Consider the following 19,236-nt stretch of genomic DNA (forward strand, 5'->3'; position numbering starts at 1 on the left):
AACACTTTTTTGGTTACTACATGATTCCATATGTGTTATTTCATAGTTTTGATGTTATTCTACAATGTAGAAAATGAGTAGGTGTGTCCAAACTTTCGACTTGTACTGTATACAGTTACTATATAAAGAAAGAAAGAGATAGAAAGAGAAAGAGAGAGAAACAGACAGACACAAACCAGGGGCCTCATTTATCAATCATGCCTAGGCACAAATCTGTGCGTTAACTATACGTGGGATAATTTTAATGTTCGCTTGAGAGTGTGCGTAAATGTACGCACAGCCTTGACCATGTATATGCACAGTGCCAACTGGTGGAGTAAGGGAACTGCTTGTCAAGCATAGAGTGGGGAAAATACACTATATGTTGAAAATGTCAAATTGTGGGAGTAATAATGAAATAATTTCGATTTCATTGTATTTCCATCATGAATTCATGCAGCATATCTTGACAGCCATATCATTTCACCACAGCAGTACATTTGTTATGATAATAATCTATACAAAGTACAATCATTTGTTAAATTATAGGTACTGTGAAATGAAACCATTGGTGAAATATTATAAAAGACTGATAATGGGAAATCGAATGAGAGATGGTTGATCTTGCTCTGTTGGAAGATTTGGCACACGCTGCATTTCGCAGAGAGCGAGTTTTTAGAGAAAGTTGGGATTTTTTGGCAAAAAGTACAGATTGGCTCATCAGATATTGTTTCCCAAAACTCTTATAGGAGTTTGTGAGGATTTAAGTCTTACTTTAAAAAGGCAAACGCATGCCATTCCTGTGCACATCCAAGTGCTATCCACAAAGGGCACTTTTCAAGTGAAGCTTGCCGATCGGCATCACCCAGCCCTTGATGAACCAATATTTTGGATGCAATTATCAGGAAAAAAAACTGTAACATTCCATTTCCATACACCATCGCACAACAGGTTGAAGTCAAGAGGGGTTTCTTTGCCATCAATGGTTTCCCAAATACGAACGGAGCAATAGACGGCACCCACATTGCCATAAAAGCACCATCCCAGGGCGACTCTTTTCTCTGTACATATCAATGATGTCGCTCTTGCTGCGGGTGATTCTTTGATCCACCTCTACGCAAAAGACACCATTCTGTAGACATCTGGCCCTTCTTTGGACACTGTGTTAACAAACCTCCAAACGAGCTTCAATGCCATACAACACTCCTTCCGTGGCCTCCAACTGCTCTTAAACGCTAGTAAAACTAAATGCATGCTCTTCAACCGATCGCTGCCCGCACCCGCCCGCCCGCCTAGCATCACTACTCTGAACGGTTCTGGCTTAGAATATGTGGACAACTATAAACACCTAGGTGTCTGGCTAAACTGTAAACTCTCCTTCCAGACTCATATTAAACACCTCCAAAATGAAATCTAGAATCGGCTTCCTATTTCGCAACAAAGCCTCCTTCACTCATGATGCCAAACATACCCTCGTAAAACTGACTATCCTGCCGATCCTTGACTTTGGCGATGTCATTTACAAAATAGCCTCCAACACTCTACTCAGCAAATTGGATGCAGTCTATCACAGTGCCATCCGTTTTGTCACCAAAGCCCATATATTACCCACCATTGCGACATGTATGCTCTCGTTGGCAGGTCCTCGCTACATATTTGTCGCCAAAGCCACTGGCTCCAGTGCATCTATAAGTCTTTGCTAGGTAAAGCTCTGCCTTATCTCAGCTCACTGGTCACCATTGCAACACCCACCCGTAGCACTCGCTCCAGCAGGTATATTTCACTGGTCACCCCCCAAAGCCAACACCTACTTTGGCCGCCTTTCCTTCCAGTTCTCTGCTGCCAATGACTGGAACGAATTGCAAAAATCACTGAAGTTGGAGACTTATATCTCCTTCACTTACTTCAAGCATTGGCTGTCATAGCAGCTTACCGATCGCTGCAGCTGTACACAGCCCATCTGTAAATAGCCCATCCAACTAACTGATAGGTTATCTGATGCGCAAAGGACGCTGCTGAATGTGTTGGCAAGGTGGCCAGCACGACTCATTCATTCTGCAGAACAGCAATGTTGGCCTATACACCTACAGGAGGGAGCTGTTGAGGATGGACAGCTTATTGGTGAGTGTTGCCTACTCATTTGAAGTATATTTGTCATTGTTAAAGCAACTAGTTGTCTTAATGGTCCGCTTATTTTAGCTATGTATTTATTTTTACTGGTCAAGCAACAACTGAGCAAGCCAAATAAAACATTTTGGTTGTACTCAATCTCTGACACTAGCACCTCTATTTCAGTCTGAATTTATTATATTTTAGCTTTTTTTGGTTGTTTCGTATTTCATGGTAAGGTTTTAGGGGATAATTTTGATTGGTTAATTAGGGGCATTTCAAAATGCAAATAGCCAAGGTCATGCATGAGCACTGAGGCTAAGAACAATTGGTATTTATCAGTGATTATCTCCTACCGGTGTGTGCATGACACTTGTAGGATTGTTGATACATCACACTTTTTCTATGCGTATGAACATTCTAGTTTCTATGCAATATTGATAAATGAGACCACAGGTTTCCATCCAACCTTTTAATGTCAAATAAAAAATGACAGGCCTGATGAAAACAGCAAATGTGTCTGTAAACATTCCAAATGTCTACAAAACAAAATAGGCTAGACAAGATGGGATCTTTTTTACATCAGTAAAATTGAATATGTGAGAAATGACGGTGGAATTGCCTTTATGCACAAATATTAATATAATAACCATCATATCGAAGTAAACTTGAAGTCGTGATGATATGTTCTCTGATTCTCCCACTATGACTCAGGAAAGCATGCAGTTTATTAGGCTACAGATGAAATAAATTATGATGAACTTCATAGGGTGGTGAAAGTGCACGGTGATGAGCTTGACGCTCCTTTCCAATAAATATTGAGGGTCTGTAACGGTTGTCTTCATGAATGGACCAAGGCGCAGCAGGTATGTGAATACTCATGGTTATTTATTACCAAAACAAGAGTAAAGCATCCACTTGAAAAAACAATGACGGTGACAACAGTAGCAGTTTTACAGGCTATACACGCAGTGTAAAAACAACTACCCACAAACCCAAGTGACAAACATACTCCTACATATATGACTCCCAATCAGGAACAACGATCCCCAGCTGTTCCTGATTAGGAGTCACAAGACCAACACAGAACACAAGACTGCCACGTCCTGACCCCAAAACTACAACAACAGCTCCATCTGCTGGTCAGGACGTGACAGACCCCGGAATGCACCTAACAACGAAAAAACACCAACCAACAAAATCCCCAACAAAACCCATAAACAATAACCCCTAAACAATAAGGGAGGGAAGGGAGGGTGGCTGCCGTCACCGACGGCACTGTGCTACACCCTCCCTCCCCAACCCACCTATCCTGGAGGTGGCTCCGGTGCAGGACGTGGACCCTGCTCCACCCTCGGCGTCGCCCACTTTGGTGGAGCCGATAGCTGCACCAGGCAGACGGACCCCTCGAGCCGGGCCGGAGGACAGGAGGGCCCTTCGGGCTGGGCCGGGGAACAGGAGGGCCCCTCGGGCTGGGCCGGGGGACAGGAGGGCCCCTCGGGCTGGGCCGGGGAACAGGAGGGCCCCTCGGGCTGGGCCGGGGAACAGGAGGGCCCCTCGGGCTGGGCCGGGGAGCAGGAGGACCCCTCGGGCTGGGCCGGAGAGCAGGAGGGCCCCTCGGGCTGGGCCGGAGAGCAGGCGGGCCCCTCGGGCTGGGCCGGAAGGCATGCGGGCCACTCGGGCTGGGCCGGAAGGCATGCGGGCCACTCGGGCTGGGCCGGAAGGCATGCGGGCCACTCGGGCTGGGCCGGAAGGCATGCGGGCCCCTCGGGCTGGGCCGGAAGGCATGCGGGCCCCTCGGGCTGGGCCGGAAGGCATGCGGGCCCCTCGGGCTGGGCCGGAAGGCATGCGGGCCACTCGGGCTGGGCCGGAAGGCATGCGGGCCACTCGGGCTGGGCCGGAAGGCATGCGGGCCACTCGGGCTGGGCCGGAAGGCATGCGGGCCACTCGGGCTGGGCCGGAGGGCATGCGGGCCACTCGGGCTGATCCTGACAGGCCGGGCACCCTGGCAGATCAGGGCAGGCGGGCACCTCTGGCAGAACAGGGCAGTCCGGCACCTCTGGCAGAACAGGGCAGTCCGGCCACTCTGGCAGAACAGGGCAGTCCGGCCACTCTGGCAGAACAGGGCAGTCCGGCCACTCTGGCAGAACAGGGCAGTCCGGCCACTCTGGCAGAACAGGGCAGTCCGGCCACTCTGGCAGAACAGGGCAGTCCGGCCACTCTGGCAGAACAGGGCAGTCCGGCCACTCTGGCAGAACAGGGCAGTCCGGCCACTCCGGCAGAACAGGGCAGTCCGGCCACTCCGGCAGAACAGGGCAGTCCGGCCACTCTGGCAGAACAGGGCAGTCCGGCCACTCTGGCAGAACAGGGCAGTCCGGCCACTCTGGCAGAACAGGGCAGTCCGGCCACTCTGGCAGTTCAGGGCAGTCCGGCCACTCCGGCAGTTCAGGGCAGTCCGGCCACTCCGGCAGTTCAGGGCAGTCCGGCCACTCCGGCAGTTCAGGGCAGTCTGACCTCTCTGGCGACTGTTGACTGGCGGGCAGCTCTGACGACTGTTGACTGGCGGGCAGCTCTGACGACTGTTGACTGGCGGGCAGCTCTGACGACTGTTGACTGGCGGGCAGCTCTGACGACTGTTGACTGGCGGGCAGCTCTGACGACTGTTGACTGGCGGGCAACTCTGACGACTGTTGACTGGCGGGCAGCTCTGACGACTGTTGACTGGCGGGCAGCTCTGGTGACTGTTGACTGGCGAGGCTGGGTTGACACACTAGACTCCTGATGCGTGGGGCTGGTATAGGACGTGCCAGCCTGGAGACACGCACCTCCATGCTAGTGCGTCTGGCGGGAAACACCGGACCGAAAGGGCGCACTGGCGGTCTTGAGCGCAGGGTTGGCATCACCCGTTCCGGCTCAATGCTCCTCTTGCCCTGGCACCTGCGGGGCGCTGGTACTGGGCGCACTGGGCTGTGCGTCCGTATAGGCGAGATGGTGCGCACCTCAGCGTAACATGGCGCCCTCCACCTCGTACGCACCTCCCTGTAGTCACGGGTAGCTGGCTTACGGCTCTTCCCTGGCCTGGCCAAACTACCCGTGTGCCCCCCCCCAAAAAAATCTTGGGGCTGCCTCTCGGGTTCCCTTAGCTCCCTTAACTTGTCCGCCCAGAATTTTCTCTCGTCCTGCCAGGTCCATTCTTCCATTTCCTTCTCCTGTGGCTTCCTCCTCTTCTGCTGCTTGGTCCTTTGGTGGTGGGTAGTTCTGTAACGGTTGTCTTCATGAATGGACCAAGGCGCAGCAGGTATGTGAATACTCATGGTTATTTATTACCAAAACAAGAGTAAAGCATCCACTTGAAAAAACAATGACGGTGACAACAGTAGCAGTTTTACAGGCTATACACGCAGTGTAAAAACAACTACCCACAAACCCAAGTGACAAACATACTCCTACATATATGACTCCCAATCAGGAACAACGATCCCCAGCTGTTCCTGATTAGGAGTCACAAGACCAACACAGAACACAAGACTGCCACGTCCTGACCCCAAAACTACAACAACAGCTCCATCTGCTGGTCAGGACGTGACAGGGTCTTATTGTGGTGACATGATGATCGATGCGTGGCTGCCGTTTGACCAATAAAAATTATCTGGTTCTTTTGTCGAAAATAATCTCATCATGTAGGTAGCCTGCCCGTATTGTCTTGTGGGGCTCAGTTGGTAGAGCATGGCGCCTGCAATGCCAGTGTTTTGGGTTCGGTTCCCATCGGGGACCAGGTGAGAAAAAACAAGTATGACAATGTATGCACTCACTACTGTAATAATCTCTGGATAAAAGTGTCTGCTAAATGACAAATATGTTAAAACATTTTAAATGTATCTGCGAGCTATTGGCTACAGTGCACGTGCCAAGACCAGATTGGGCACATTTGCTATATAACACAACATTCTTTTGTGACAAAACAATTAGTACAGTTGAAAATGCGATGGAAACCCATTTAACTTGTATCAATTTGATGGTGGGAAAATGCACTTTGATTTATGCAGATTTTGGAATATTGCAATGAAAATTTGTCGCCAATTGGATGGAAACCTAGCTTTAGGCACATTCAGAGGAGTTAAATGCGGAAGACACATTTCAGTTGAATGCATTCCGTTGTACAACTGACTAGGTATCCCCCTTACCCTTTCCCAGAAATACACACATAGACAAATGGAAGAGGGTGAAAAAAGCTAATCAACCAAATAAAAAAATATATAATTATGCTGAGTACCACAAAAGACGAGTGAGAAAAGCAGCAATCTTCCAGATAAGGTCTAGAAATAAAAATAAATGACGAAGAGAGCTGTGAAGAGGGCACAACAAAAACGAATTCCCCCTCAGGAGACTGAAAAGATTTGGCATGGGTCCTCAGATCCTCAAAAGGTTCTACAGCTGCACCATCGAGAGCATCCTGACTGGTTGCATCACTGCCTGGTATGGCAACTGCTCGGCCTCCGACTGCAAGGCACTACAGAGGGTAGTGCGTACGGCCCAGTACATCACTGAGGCCAAGCTTCCTGCCATCCAAGACCAAGCCATAAGACTCCTGAACATCTTATCAAATGGCTACCCAGACTACTTGCATTGCTGCCCCCCCCCCCTTTTTTTTTACACCGCTGCTACTCTCTGTTGTAATCAACTCACTTTAATAACTCTACCTACATGTACATATTACCTCAACTAACCGGTGCTCCAGCACATTGACTCTGTACCGGTACCCCCTGTGTATAGTCTCGCTATTGTTATTTTACTGCTGCTCTTTAATTACTTGTTACTTTTATTTCTTACTCGTATTTTTTTTAAACTGCATTGTTGATCAGGGTCTCGTAAGTAAGCATTTCACTGTAAGGTCTACACCTGTTGTATTTGGCGCATGTGACTAATCAAATTTGATTTGACAATGACAGAGTATGAAGAGTATATTTGGGTGGGGTTGTATAAGGGTTGTAATAAGTTCTACGTACATTTGGGCTGTGAGACAATGAGCTCCACCTCATCAGGGCTGTTCTGGAGGATGACTGCTGCGTCAGTGAACGTCACGCCCTCCAGACTGATCTTATTTAGAGAAATCAGACGACCACCTGCATAATCAACCAAGCAAAGCACAATATCAGTCTGACCATCAACCAAAGATAAAATAAAATACTAGTATGATATGTACAGTGCCTTCAGAAACTATTCACACCCCAAAGATTCTTTCCATATTTTGTTGTGTTACAGTCTGTATCTGGAGTGTGGCAAAGCAATTCACCTTTTGTCCTGAACACAAAGTGTTACTGTATGTTTGGGGCAAATCCAATACAACACATTACTGAGTACCACTCATATTTTCAAGCATAGTGGTGGCTGCATCATGTTATGGGTATGTTTGTAATTGTTAAGGACTGGGGAGTTTTTCAGGATAAAAAAGAAATGAAATGGAGCTAAGCACAGGCAAAATCCCAGAGGAAAATCTGGTCCAGTCTGCTTTCCACCAGACACTGTGAGTTGTTTACCAAGAAGACAGTGAATGTTACTGAGTGGCCGAATTACAGTATAGACTTAAATCTGCTTGAAAATCTAAGGCAAGACCAGAAAATGGTTGTCTAGCAATGATCAACAACCAATTTGACAGCGCTTGAAGTATTTGGTTAAGAATAATGGGCAAATGTTGCACAATCCAGGTGTGGAAAGCTCATAAGAGAATTACCCTGAAAGACTCACAGCTGTAATCGCAACCAAAGGTGATTCTAACATGTATTGACTCAGGCGGTTGAATACTTATCTAATCAAGATATATTAGTGTTTATTTTTCATGACTTTTCAACAAATGTTCAAATTTTTCTTCCACTTTAACATTACAGAATATTTAGTGTAGATCATTGACCAAAAAATTACAATAAAATACTTTCTGAAGGCAGTGTAGGTGTGTGTGTTTGAACTATGTTCACTTGATACGTAATCTTGTCTGACACCTGAAGACTTGTTTTAGCTCCCTGTTCAGTACCTGGTCTGATTCTGCCGTCTCTGTCTGCTGGTCCGTCAGGTACAATGGAGGCTATGAAGATTCCCAGGTCCAGTTTCCCTGTGCTGTTCTCCCCCACTATCACAAACCCTGAGAAAGAGAGATAGAGATACAAAATAGAGAGAGAGACAGAGGACCAGAGTCATTGTATTTCTATGACAAAAAACAAATCTACAAATTCACCCTTCAATACCTAATCACCCCTAAAACTCTATTACTCACCAAAGCCCAGTTTAGGGTCTTTCCTTAGGACCAGACTGATGATCTCTCTCTCTGGAGAACCCCTGGTTGGAGTGTCTACTGTAAAATAACCCACAGGTCAGGGGTTAAACATAATGCCAAGTGCATTCATAAAAAAGCTAAGATTAGAGTTAAGTTAAGAGTTAAGTTAATGCAGAGAGTTAAGCATATGCAGTGTTATAGTAAATTCCTTAGATAAGAGTATATAGCGTGGTCAGTCCTCACCTTGTATAGAGGAGGTTGTGGAGTCATGTTTCTGTAGCATGGGATTGGACATGATTCTGGGGATGGGCTCTGGAGGACTGGAACACAACAGTCATGGGTTTGCATAGTTTATCATTATACTAACAATCTGTACTGTTGGAAATAATTGTTGAGTACTGGAACACAACGACACAGTTTGTCACCATAAATATTGTCATCATTGTCGAAGGATAAAGTCAACGTAAATTAGCAGAGGGTCTCTCCCTTTGTGGATGAATAAACAGGTTCCCTTGGAGAGTTCATCAATGAGCTTGACGCCTTGATAAGTTCCTTTCCTGAGGATGGCTCACCTCTCACAGTTCTGGGTGACTTTAACCTCCCCACGTCTACCTTTGACTCATTCCTCTCTGCCTCCTTCTTTCCACTCCTCTCCTCTTTCGACCTCACCCTCTCACCTTCCCCCCCTACTCACAAGGCAGGCAATACGCTTGACCTCATCTTTACTAGATGCTGTTCTTCCACTAATCTCATTGCAACTCCCCTCCAAGTCTCCGACCACTACCTTGTATCCTTTTCCCTCTCGCTCTCATCCAACACTTCTCACTCTGCCCCTACTCGGATGGTATTGCGCCGTCCCAACCTTCGCTCTCTCTCTCCCGCTACGCTCTCCTCTTCCATCCTATCATCTCTTCCCTCTGCTCAAACCTTCTCCAACCTATCTCCTGATTCTGCCTCCTCAACCCTCCTCTCCTCCCTCTCTGCATCCTTTGATTTCCTCTGTCCCCTATCCTCCAGGCCGGCTCGGTCCTCCCCTCCTGCTCCGTGGCTCGACGACTCACTGCGAGCTCACAGAACAGGGCTCCGGGCAGCCGAGCGGAAATGGAGGAAAACTCGCCTCCCCTGCGGACCTGGCATCCTTTCACTCCCTCCTCTCTACATTTTCCTCTTCTGTCTCTGCTGCTAAAGCCACTTTCTACCACTCTAAACTCCAAGCATCTGCCTCTAACCCTAGGAAGCTCTTTGCTACCTTCTCCTCCCTCCTGAATCCTCCCCCCCCTCCTCCCTCTCTGCGGATGACTTCGTCAACCATTTTGAAAAGAAGGTTGATGACATCCGATCCTCGTTTGCTAAGTCAAACGACACCGCTGGTCCTGCTCACACTGCCCTACCCTGTGCTTTGACCTCTTTCTCCCCTCTCTCCAGATGAAATCTCGCGTCTTGTGACGGCCGGCCGCCCAACAACCTGCCCACTTGACCCTATCCCCTCCTCTCTTCTCCAGACCATTTCCGGAGACCTTCTCCCCTACCTCACCTCGCTCATCAACTCATCCTTGACCGCTGGCTACGTCCCTTCCGTCTTCAAGAGAGCGAGAGTTGCACCCCTTCTGAAAAAACCTACACTCGATCCCTCCGATGTCAACAACTACAGACCAGTATCCCTTCTTTCCTTTCTCTCCAAAACTCTTGAACGTGCCGTCCTTGGCCAGCTCTCTTGCTATCAGATGACACACAATTAATCTTCTCCTTTCCCCCTTCTGACAACCAGGTGGCGAATCGCATCTCTGCATGTCTGGCAGACATATCAGTGTGGATGACGGATCACCACCTCAAGCTGAACCTCGGCAAGACGGAGCTGCTCTTCCTCCCGGGGAAGGACTGCCCGTTCCATGATCTCGCCATCACGGTTGACAACTCCCTTGTGTCCTCCTCCCAGAGTGCTAAGAGCCTCGGCGTGACTCTGGACAACACCCTGTCGTTCTCCACTAACATCAAGGCGGTGACCCGATCCTGTAGGTTCATGCTCTACAACATTCGCAGAGTACGACCCTGCCTCACACAGGAAGCGGCGCAGGTCCTAATCCAGGCACTTGTCATCTCCCGTCTGGATTACTGCAACTCGTTGTTGGCTAGGCTCCCTGCCTGTGCCATTAAACCCCTACAACTCATCCAGAACGCCGCAGCCCGTCTGGTGTTCAACCTTCCCATGTTCTCTCACGTCACCCCGCTCCTCCGCTCTCTCCACTGGCTTCCAGTCGAAGCTCGCATCCGCTACAAGACCATGGTGCTTGCCTACGGAGCTGTGAGGGGAACGGCACCTCCGTACCTTCAGGCTCTGATCAGGCCCTACACCCAAACAAGGGCACTGCGTTCATCCACCTCTGGCCTGCTCGCCTCCCTACCTCTGAGGAAGCACAGTTCCCGCTCAGCCCAGTCAAAACTGTTCGCTGCTCTGGCACCCCAATGGTGGAACAAGCTCCCTCACGACGCCAGGACAGCGGAGTCATTCACCACCTTTCGGAGACACCTGAAACCCCACCTCTTTAAGGAATACCTGGGATAGGATAAAGTAATCCTTCTAACCCCCCCTTAAAAGATTTAGATGCACTATTGTAAAGTGGTTGTTCCACTGGATATTATAAGGTGAATGCACCAATTTGTAAGTCGCTCTGGATAAGAGCGTCTGCTAAATGACTTAAATGTAAATGTAAACACATTGTAGTGGATGTTATTGATGATGAGGTTCATTGTTATGTAGTTTTGTACATAGAGTATGTAGTGTTTGCAGTGTTATGTAGGGTTACATAGTGTTTTGTACTGTTTTGTAGTGTTACCTCCAGGCCTGCTGTTCCTTCATCTCTGACAGTGGGCATGGCTCGGGTAGATCTCTGTTCATTTCCCTCAACTCTCTCTGTTGCCTTAGACGCGCCTCCACCTTCGCCGTGATGTCATCACACGACTTACTTAATGACTCGCGGTGGCCGAGGTTGGATGGTAACTCTACGCTGTTCAGGACAACCTCAGAACATGAAAGACGCTTCATACGGGAGTCACTGGTCCGACAAATAGACTGGTACTTGTCAATGTTCTCATCTGGAAAGACAACAAATAATCATAATGAATAAGCAATTGTGTGTGTGTGTGTTTGTGTGTGTGCCTGCCTGTGTGTGCTCTAAGAGCCCCGTACCTTGAGCGATGCTGTGGCTGAGTTGCCTGGAACTCATCTCGCTGTGGAACTTGTGCTGCCCGGAGCAGAGACTAAGGAGGTACTGCGCAATCTTAGAACTCTCTGTTACAAAGCTGTGCTTCTTACCACTGGGACCACCACACTCTATGGTCAGCTTACGATGCTGTGGGAGGAGAGACAACTGTCAGGGGGTTGTCTTTTAAATCAAGAGCATTGGAGCTGTTAATGGCAAAACCTTCTGAAAGCACAGTCCACTCTTACAAAAAAAGGTGCTAAGTAGAACCATGTAGGGGTTTTGGGGTTTGTCCCCATGGGGGAACCCTTCTTAATGCTAGGTAGAACCCTTTGCAGAGTGTTCTACATAGAACCCTCTGTTGGTTTCTTCTTAGAACCCCTGTAATTGGTTCTTCCTAGATCCCTCTATGAAGGGTTCTACAGAGAACCCTTTTATCTTGAAAGGGTTCTTCCTTGAACCGTCTATAAAAGGTTCAACCAGGCTTTAAAATTAAACTCTTTATGACAATAGACACATTCACTCAATGTACAAAACATTAAGAACACCTTCCTAATATTGAAAATCCTAGTTTACAGGCCACACCACACCTTCTAGTCACGTTATGCTGGCTTGCAAAATTATGTGTAATTCTTATTGGCATCCAGCCAGAGTGAGGATATCCAACAATTGAACCTTTTAATCACCCGCAACCTGCATTCAGAATGACTGCCAGGGTGGGGAAGAATGAAAAATGAGACTACCTAAACCATCTTAACTGGAACAACCATCTCAGTAATGAGGGCAATAAGTCAACTACTAACAGATTCAATTAGTTTAGAAAAATGTATGCTATTTATCTTTGCATCAGATCAATCCAATGCACATGCAAAAACACAGATATTGAAACAAACTTTAGAGCATGCTTTAGAGCATGCTGGGAAATATGATAATGATGGGTGTGGCTGAGTATTTTACTCTACACAAAGTAAAAATTACACAAATCACACTCACCTCTGGTTTTCACACCAACACTGGGGTCATTTTACACCACCGAGTGTTAATTTACCTCTTTGTTACACTGAAATGTTACACTGAAAAATCAACACTAGGTAATACTGGCCAATTTGCTGTGTACACATTTCCTCATATTAGGTACAGTTTAAAACATTCTCACTCTAGAAGGCTAAAGTTGAACCTTTTACTGCAGTGGGCTAAATCAGGGTCATAAAGAGTGTTCTTGGTAGTCTTAAACAAATCTACGTTGAAACAAAAGTATTCACCTTACACACATGGTTATGGTCCTAAAATGTTTTAAATAAACACCTGTACCATGTCAGATATAGAGTTGAAATGTATTATATTTTGAGTTTGCATTCCAATATTACATCACAGAAGACTGAAAAATAACACTTTTATTTTATTTTAAATAATGTTAATTAATTATGAAATTATGAAAAAACAGTTCTTAGGACGATAAAGGTTCTAAGTAGAACCCTTTGACTTTTCAAAGAACCCTCGTCTTCCAAAAATGGTTCTTCAGATGAAAATGATTCTTGGTAGAACCCAATCCCTCTGTAATGAACCCTTTTGGAACCCTTTTTTCTTAGAGTGTGTGGAAAATCTGCTATCTGGTCTAAAGTGGAACTAGTAAAAGTACTATAGTAGTTGTAGAACAACCCTAGTATTCCAGTAGTACTCACGTTGGCGGAGATGGTATCGGTCTCCCTCCAGAGGAATCGCCGTGTGACAGTGCGGAGGTGGTTCTTCAGCTCATAGACGATGATTCCTGTGGCACAGACTCCCAGCACCAGCTCCCCCACCACCGGCTTCTTCTCCCGGCCTACCCGATGGAACACCATCCCATACTCTGGAAGCTGCTGGGCGATCTGAAGAGGAGATAGAACAAGTATGTTGCAAGGTTGATCGTAGTAAAGGAGAATGTGCTCAACTCAAAATATTCTTGTGTAGACAAGTAAATAGAATGCTTAAAACCAAAATAGATCAAATATAAAAAGGGCCAGCACTCATTTGATTATGATTTGCAATAATAGAAGCTTGATTTTAATTGCCTTTCATTTCCAAACCTTATATTATTGCAAATAATAATCAAGTGTGAGAGCGGGCCATTTTTTCATGTTGCAGGGCTGAACAAGGTTTGAAAGAGGTTAAACAAGGTTAAAATGAAGATTTTCGACACCTATAAGTCAAATAAAAGTTCTATAAAAAAGTGATTATTTCAATTCAGTAAATTTACTGAGTGTGTGTGTGCAAATGCATGCATACAGTACTGTATGCATGTGTGTTGTCTCTCCTCTTGCCTACTTTTAGGTACTCGGTTTCTGCCTCCTCTGGCAGCATCTCGGCATTGTTGGCATGTAACCGTGACAACTCCTCCTTTAGATTGGGCAGAGCCATCTTCTCCAGCATCCTCTTAGACACAAACTGCTCCAGCTGGTAGTAGTTCCTGCCATACAACTGAACAGAGATAATAGGCCTGTCAATGACATATACTGCCACTATTGTAGTAATTCTTACCATAGATATAACAGGATTGCGTTCCATAGGTACCAAACGTAAGAAAAGTAACTGAAACATGAAGGGACTACCTTGACTTGTCCAATAAGAAATGTTCATTTTTGTCATGCGGACAGCAAGGTCTCTTTTACAGATGAGCCCTGTATTAACATCAATATACACTATACACATCACTATTCACATCAATACACGAAAAGCAAAACACTATCATAAAAACAAACACATTCTCCAGTAAAAAGGTCCTCAACCAGCCTTTTGAATTGATCTAGACCAATTAATTCAATTTTAGAGAGCCTAGGAGATTATTCCACAAGTAAGGTGCACGGACCCAGTTCCGCGAGGCTGGAAAAGGGGGCATAGACCCCTCAGTTGAAACTTGTGCCACCTCAGTTTTTATGCCCCTATATAAAATTAACTAAAAAGTTCAAATGATTGAGTGACAGGTTGGCGTGAAATCTGTATCTCCGCTGCGCTGTATCAGCACCACGGACAGAGCGCGCCTCGGAGTGCGGTGTGTGTGTGTGTGTATCAAATCGGTCACATACGCGTGATTAGCAGATGTTATTGCGGGTGTAGCGAAATGCTTGTGCTTATAGCTCCGACAGTGCAGTAATATCTAATAAGTAATATCTAACAAATTACACAACATATACCCAATATACAGAAATTTAAGTAGGAATGAATCAAGACTATATACATATGATCGGAATGGACTAAGATACAGTAGAATAGTATAGAATACAGTATATACATATGAGATGAGTAATGGCAGATATGTAAACATTAAGTGACAAAGATACCGTAGAATATTATAGAATACAGTATATACCATATGAGATGAGTAATGCAAGACATGTAAACATTATTAAGTGACTAAGATACCGTAGAATAGTATAGCATACAGTATATACACATAATTAAAGTGACTAGTGTTCCATTTCTTAAAGTGGCCAGTGATTTCTAGTCTATGCCTATAGGCAGCAGCCTCTAATGTGCTAGTGATGGCTGTTTAACCTGTTAGGGCTAGGGGGCAGTATTTGCACGGCTGGATAAAAAAATGTACCCGATTTAATCTGGTTACTAATCCTACCCAGTAACTAGAATATGCATATACTTATTATATATGGATAGAAAACACCGTAAAGTTTCTAAAACTGTTTGAATGGTGTCTGTGAGTATAACAGAACTCATTTGGCAGGCAAAACCCTGAGACAGATTCTGACAGGAAGTGGATACCTGATGTGTTGTATTACCTTTAAACCTATGCCATTGAAAAACACAGGGGCTGAGGAATATTTTGGCACTTCCTATTGCTTCCACTAGATGTCACCAGCCTTTACAAAGTGTTTTGAGTCTTCTGGAGGGAGATCTGACCGAACAAGAGCCATGGAACGATGATGGCCCATTAGACACCTGGCGCGCGAGTTCATGTTGGGTACCCTCGTTCCAATACGTTATAAAAGAGAATGCATTCGTCCACCTTGAATATTATTCATGTTCTGGTTAAAAAAGGCCCTAATGATTTATGCTATACAACGTTTGACATGTTTGAACGAACGTAAATATATTTTTTTCCCCTCGTTCATGAAGTGAAGTCCGGCGGGCTTAGATCATGTGCTAACAAGACGGAGATTTTGGACATAAATGATGAGCTTTTTTGAACAAAACTACATTCGTTATGGACCTGTGATACCTGGAAGTGACATCTGATGAAGAGAATCAAAGGTAATGGATTATTTACATAGTATTTTCGATTTTAGATCTCCCCAACATGGCGGCTAGTCTGTATCGCAACGCGTATTTTTCTGGGCGCAGTGCTCAGATTATTGCAAAGTGTGATTTCCCAGTAAGGTTATTTTTAAATCTGGCAAGTTGATTGCGTTCAAGAGATGTAAATCTATAATTCTTTAAATGACAATATAATATTTTACCAATGTTTTCTAATTTTAATTATTTAATTTGTGGTGCTGACTTGAATGCCGGTTATTGGAGGGAAACGATTTCCTGAACATCAACGCCACAGTAAAACGCTGTTTTTGGATATAAATATGAACTTGATAGAACTAAAAATGCATGCATTGTCTAACATAATGTCCTAGGAGTGTCATCTGTTGGAGATTTAAAAGGTTAGTGCATAATTTTAGCTGATTTTATGGTTTTGGTGACGCCTGTCTTTGAATTGGCACAACATTACACACAACTCTTGTAAATGTACTGTCCTAACATACTCTAAATTTATGCTTTCGCCGTAAAACCTTTTTGAAATCGTAAAACGTGGTTAGATTAAGGAGATGTTTATCTTTCAAAGGGTGTAAAATAGTTGTATGTTTGAAAAATTTGAATTTTGACATTTATTTGGATTCAAATTTGCCGCTCTTGAAATGCACCTGCTGTTGATGGAGTGCACCACGGGTGGGACGCTTAACAGTCTCTCGGTTCCAGCTTTGCTGCACCTGTACTGACCTTGCCTTCTGGATGATAGCGGGTAGTGGGTAGTTTGCCCCCGGTAATGCCTTGGGCAGACCGCACCACCCTCTGGAGAGCCTTGCAGTTGCGGGTGGTGCAGTTGCCATACCAGGCGGTCAATTGCGCATCTGTAAAAGTTTGTGAGGGTTTTAGGTGACAAGCCAAATTTCTTCAGCCTCCTGAGGTTGAAGAGGCTCTGTTGCGCCTTCTTCACCACACTGTCTGTGTGGGTGGTCCATTTCAGTTTGTCAGTGATGTGTACGCCAAGGAACTTGAAGCTTCTCCACTGCAGTCCTGTCGATGTAGATGGGGGGGTGTACCCTCTGCTGTTTCCTGAAGTCCACGATCATCTCCTTTGTTTTGTTGACGTTGAGTGAGAGGTTGTTTTCCAGGCACCACACTCCCAGAGCCCTCACCTCCTCCCTGTAGGCTGTCTCGTCATCATTGGTAATCAAGCTTATTACTGTTGTGTCGTCTGCAAACTTGATGATTGAGTTGTATCTCACTGTCGTCGGCTGTTTTGGTAGGCGTAGACGTTCACCTTTTGTTTGCTGTGTTTGTTTACTGTCAATATAACTAGCCTAAATATTGATTTTGTCATGCCTTTATCGATATGAAATTTAGCTTATAGGCATATTAGTAGGCCTACCGCTATTTTGTTCTGTTTGCTTTCATTCGTTTGCATTCGTCTGTATTCTAAGCTAAACTGCTATTCCTTATTTTTGTTAGGCATGAATAACTAGGCTACTACTTTCAGCTTTTAGTTTGTATCATTTTGGTAAGACAGCTGTGTGTACGGCTACATTCACATAGGGGTTTGTAATAGGTGAATAATCTTATCTATAGTATCTTGTAGCCTATGTTCATTGCCAAATAGGCCTTGCTTTAGGATGTATGGCACTGTCCATTGTGTTGATACAGCGAAGTGGAGATGGGCTACAGATTTCACGCCAACCTGTCACTTCAAAAGCACTCAATGGTCTCGGCGTCTCGGCATTTTAACTTTATGTTTATTGTTGAACAGAGTTGAATGGCGGGAACCCGGTTACCAAGATTTACCGCCCAAAACTACTCCCTTTTCCAGGGATAAATCACTGCAAGAAACCGATAAATTATAATAAATCATTTATATGAACATCATGGCGTGAAATGGAACTGTTAAATTATATGCGGTGTCTAAATCTGTCTTTTCTACGGTCTCTGCATGATGAATCAACGCTCAGGGTGAGGACAGACAGCCCATCTCAGTATGGAACGCAGTTCACAATACATGTAGACCAATCATCTCTTGCAGTCTTTCTCCCTCTCTATCAACTCCATTCAAATTGCATCCAAAATAGATAATCCTATTATAGATTGATATATACCCTATATGTAGATGTCCTAGCCTACCTCTTTCAGACAATACATTCAATGCAGTATTAGCCTTATATTTAGCAAATTAATGATGGGTTATGCATAATAAGCTTCTAACTTATTGCCTTTGTCTCTTGCGCAATACGCAAGCACCTGTGCTCCGCTGGCCTATCCTTAAAAAATACTCCTTAGGTAGACTAGAATAGCTTGTTGGGCATAATTTTTTTTGCATGTCATATACCAATAGACTATTCGAAGAGGAAAGCAAGCTCTTTTTTGCCGATTGTTAAATACAGCAGCCAATAGAACTCACAGGTAAAAGAGCGTGCAATGGCGGTAGGCTATAGCAATTATTTATTCAGACCCATAACCATTCAATCTTCGTGAAGAGAAGTGAAAGCCTTCTGCATCTAATTCTAGTCATAAAATAGTCAAGGATGCCATTAGAATGACGAAGATAAGGACAATGAAACGTATTTCATTTAACCTGTTAGGGCTAGGGGGCAGCATTTGCACGTCTGGATAAAAAAAATGTACCCGATTTAATCTGGTTACTAATCCTACCCAGTAAGTAGAATATGCATATACTTATTATATATGGATAGAAAACACTCTAAAGTTTCTAAAACTGTTTGAATGGTGTCTGTGAGTATAACAGAACTCATTTGGCAGGCAAAACCCTGAGACATTTTCTGACAGGAAGTGGATACCTGATGTGTTGTATTACCTTTAAACCTATCCCATTGAAAAACACAGGGGCTGAGGAATATTTTGGCACTTCCTATTGCTTCCAATAGATGTCACCAGCCTTTACAAAGTGTTTTGAGTCTTCTGGAGGGAGATCTGACCGAACAAGAGCCATGGAACGATGATGTCCCATTAGACACCTGGCGCGCGAGTTCATGTTGGGTACCCTCGTTCCAATACGTTATAAAAGAGTATGCATTCGTCCACCTTGAATATTATTCATGTTCTGGTTAAAAAAGGCCCTAATGATTTATGCTATACAACGTTTGACATGTTTGAACGAACGTAAATATATTTTTTCCCCTCGTTCATGACGAGAAGTCCGGCTGGCTTAGATCATGTGCTAACAAGACGGAGATTTTTGGACATAAATGATGAGCTTTTTTGAACAAAACTACATTCGTTATGGACCTGTGATACCTGGAAGTGACATCTGATGAAGAGAATCAAAGGTAATGGATTATTTACATAGTATTTTCGATTTTAGATCTCCCCAACATGACGTCTAGTCTGTATCGCAACGCGTATTTTTCTGGGCGCAGTGCTCAGATTATTGCAAAGTGTGATTTCCCAGTAAGGTTATTTTTAAATCTG

At 44.9% G+C, this 19,236-nt stretch overlaps 1 protein-coding gene across 3 annotated transcripts in view; it reads right to left on the reverse strand.

Moving 5' to 3' along the window:
• The window catches only part of LOC106576846 (tyrosine-protein phosphatase non-receptor type 13), a 79,588-nt gene that overhangs the window by 40,722 nt on the left and 19,630 nt on the right, over positions 1-19,236 (reverse strand). For 2 of the 3 annotated variants that reach the window (XM_045700684.1, XM_045700686.1), the window contains exons 8-15: positions 13,861-14,013; positions 13,239-13,424; positions 11,544-11,706; positions 11,191-11,449; positions 8,600-8,676; positions 8,357-8,434; positions 8,117-8,224; positions 7,095-7,211 (exon numbers count right to left, since the gene is read on the reverse strand). In XM_045700684.1, coding sequence (XP_045556640.1) covers positions 7,095-7,211; positions 8,117-8,224; positions 8,357-8,434; positions 8,600-8,676; positions 11,191-11,449; positions 11,544-11,706; positions 13,239-13,424; positions 13,861-14,013 — 1,141 coding nt within the window. The remainder of the gene's footprint in view (positions 1-7,094; positions 7,212-8,116; positions 8,225-8,356; positions 8,435-8,599; positions 8,677-11,190; positions 11,450-11,543; positions 11,707-13,238; positions 13,425-13,860; positions 14,014-19,236) is intronic. The other variant, XM_045700685.1, reaches the window with a different exon arrangement.

The sequence above is a fragment of the Salmo salar genome, chromosome ssa18 (assembly GCF_905237065.1).
Source record: "Salmo salar chromosome ssa18, Ssal_v3.1, whole genome shotgun sequence".
NCBI classification, from domain to species: Eukaryota; Metazoa; Chordata; class Actinopteri; order Salmoniformes; family Salmonidae; genus Salmo; species Salmo salar.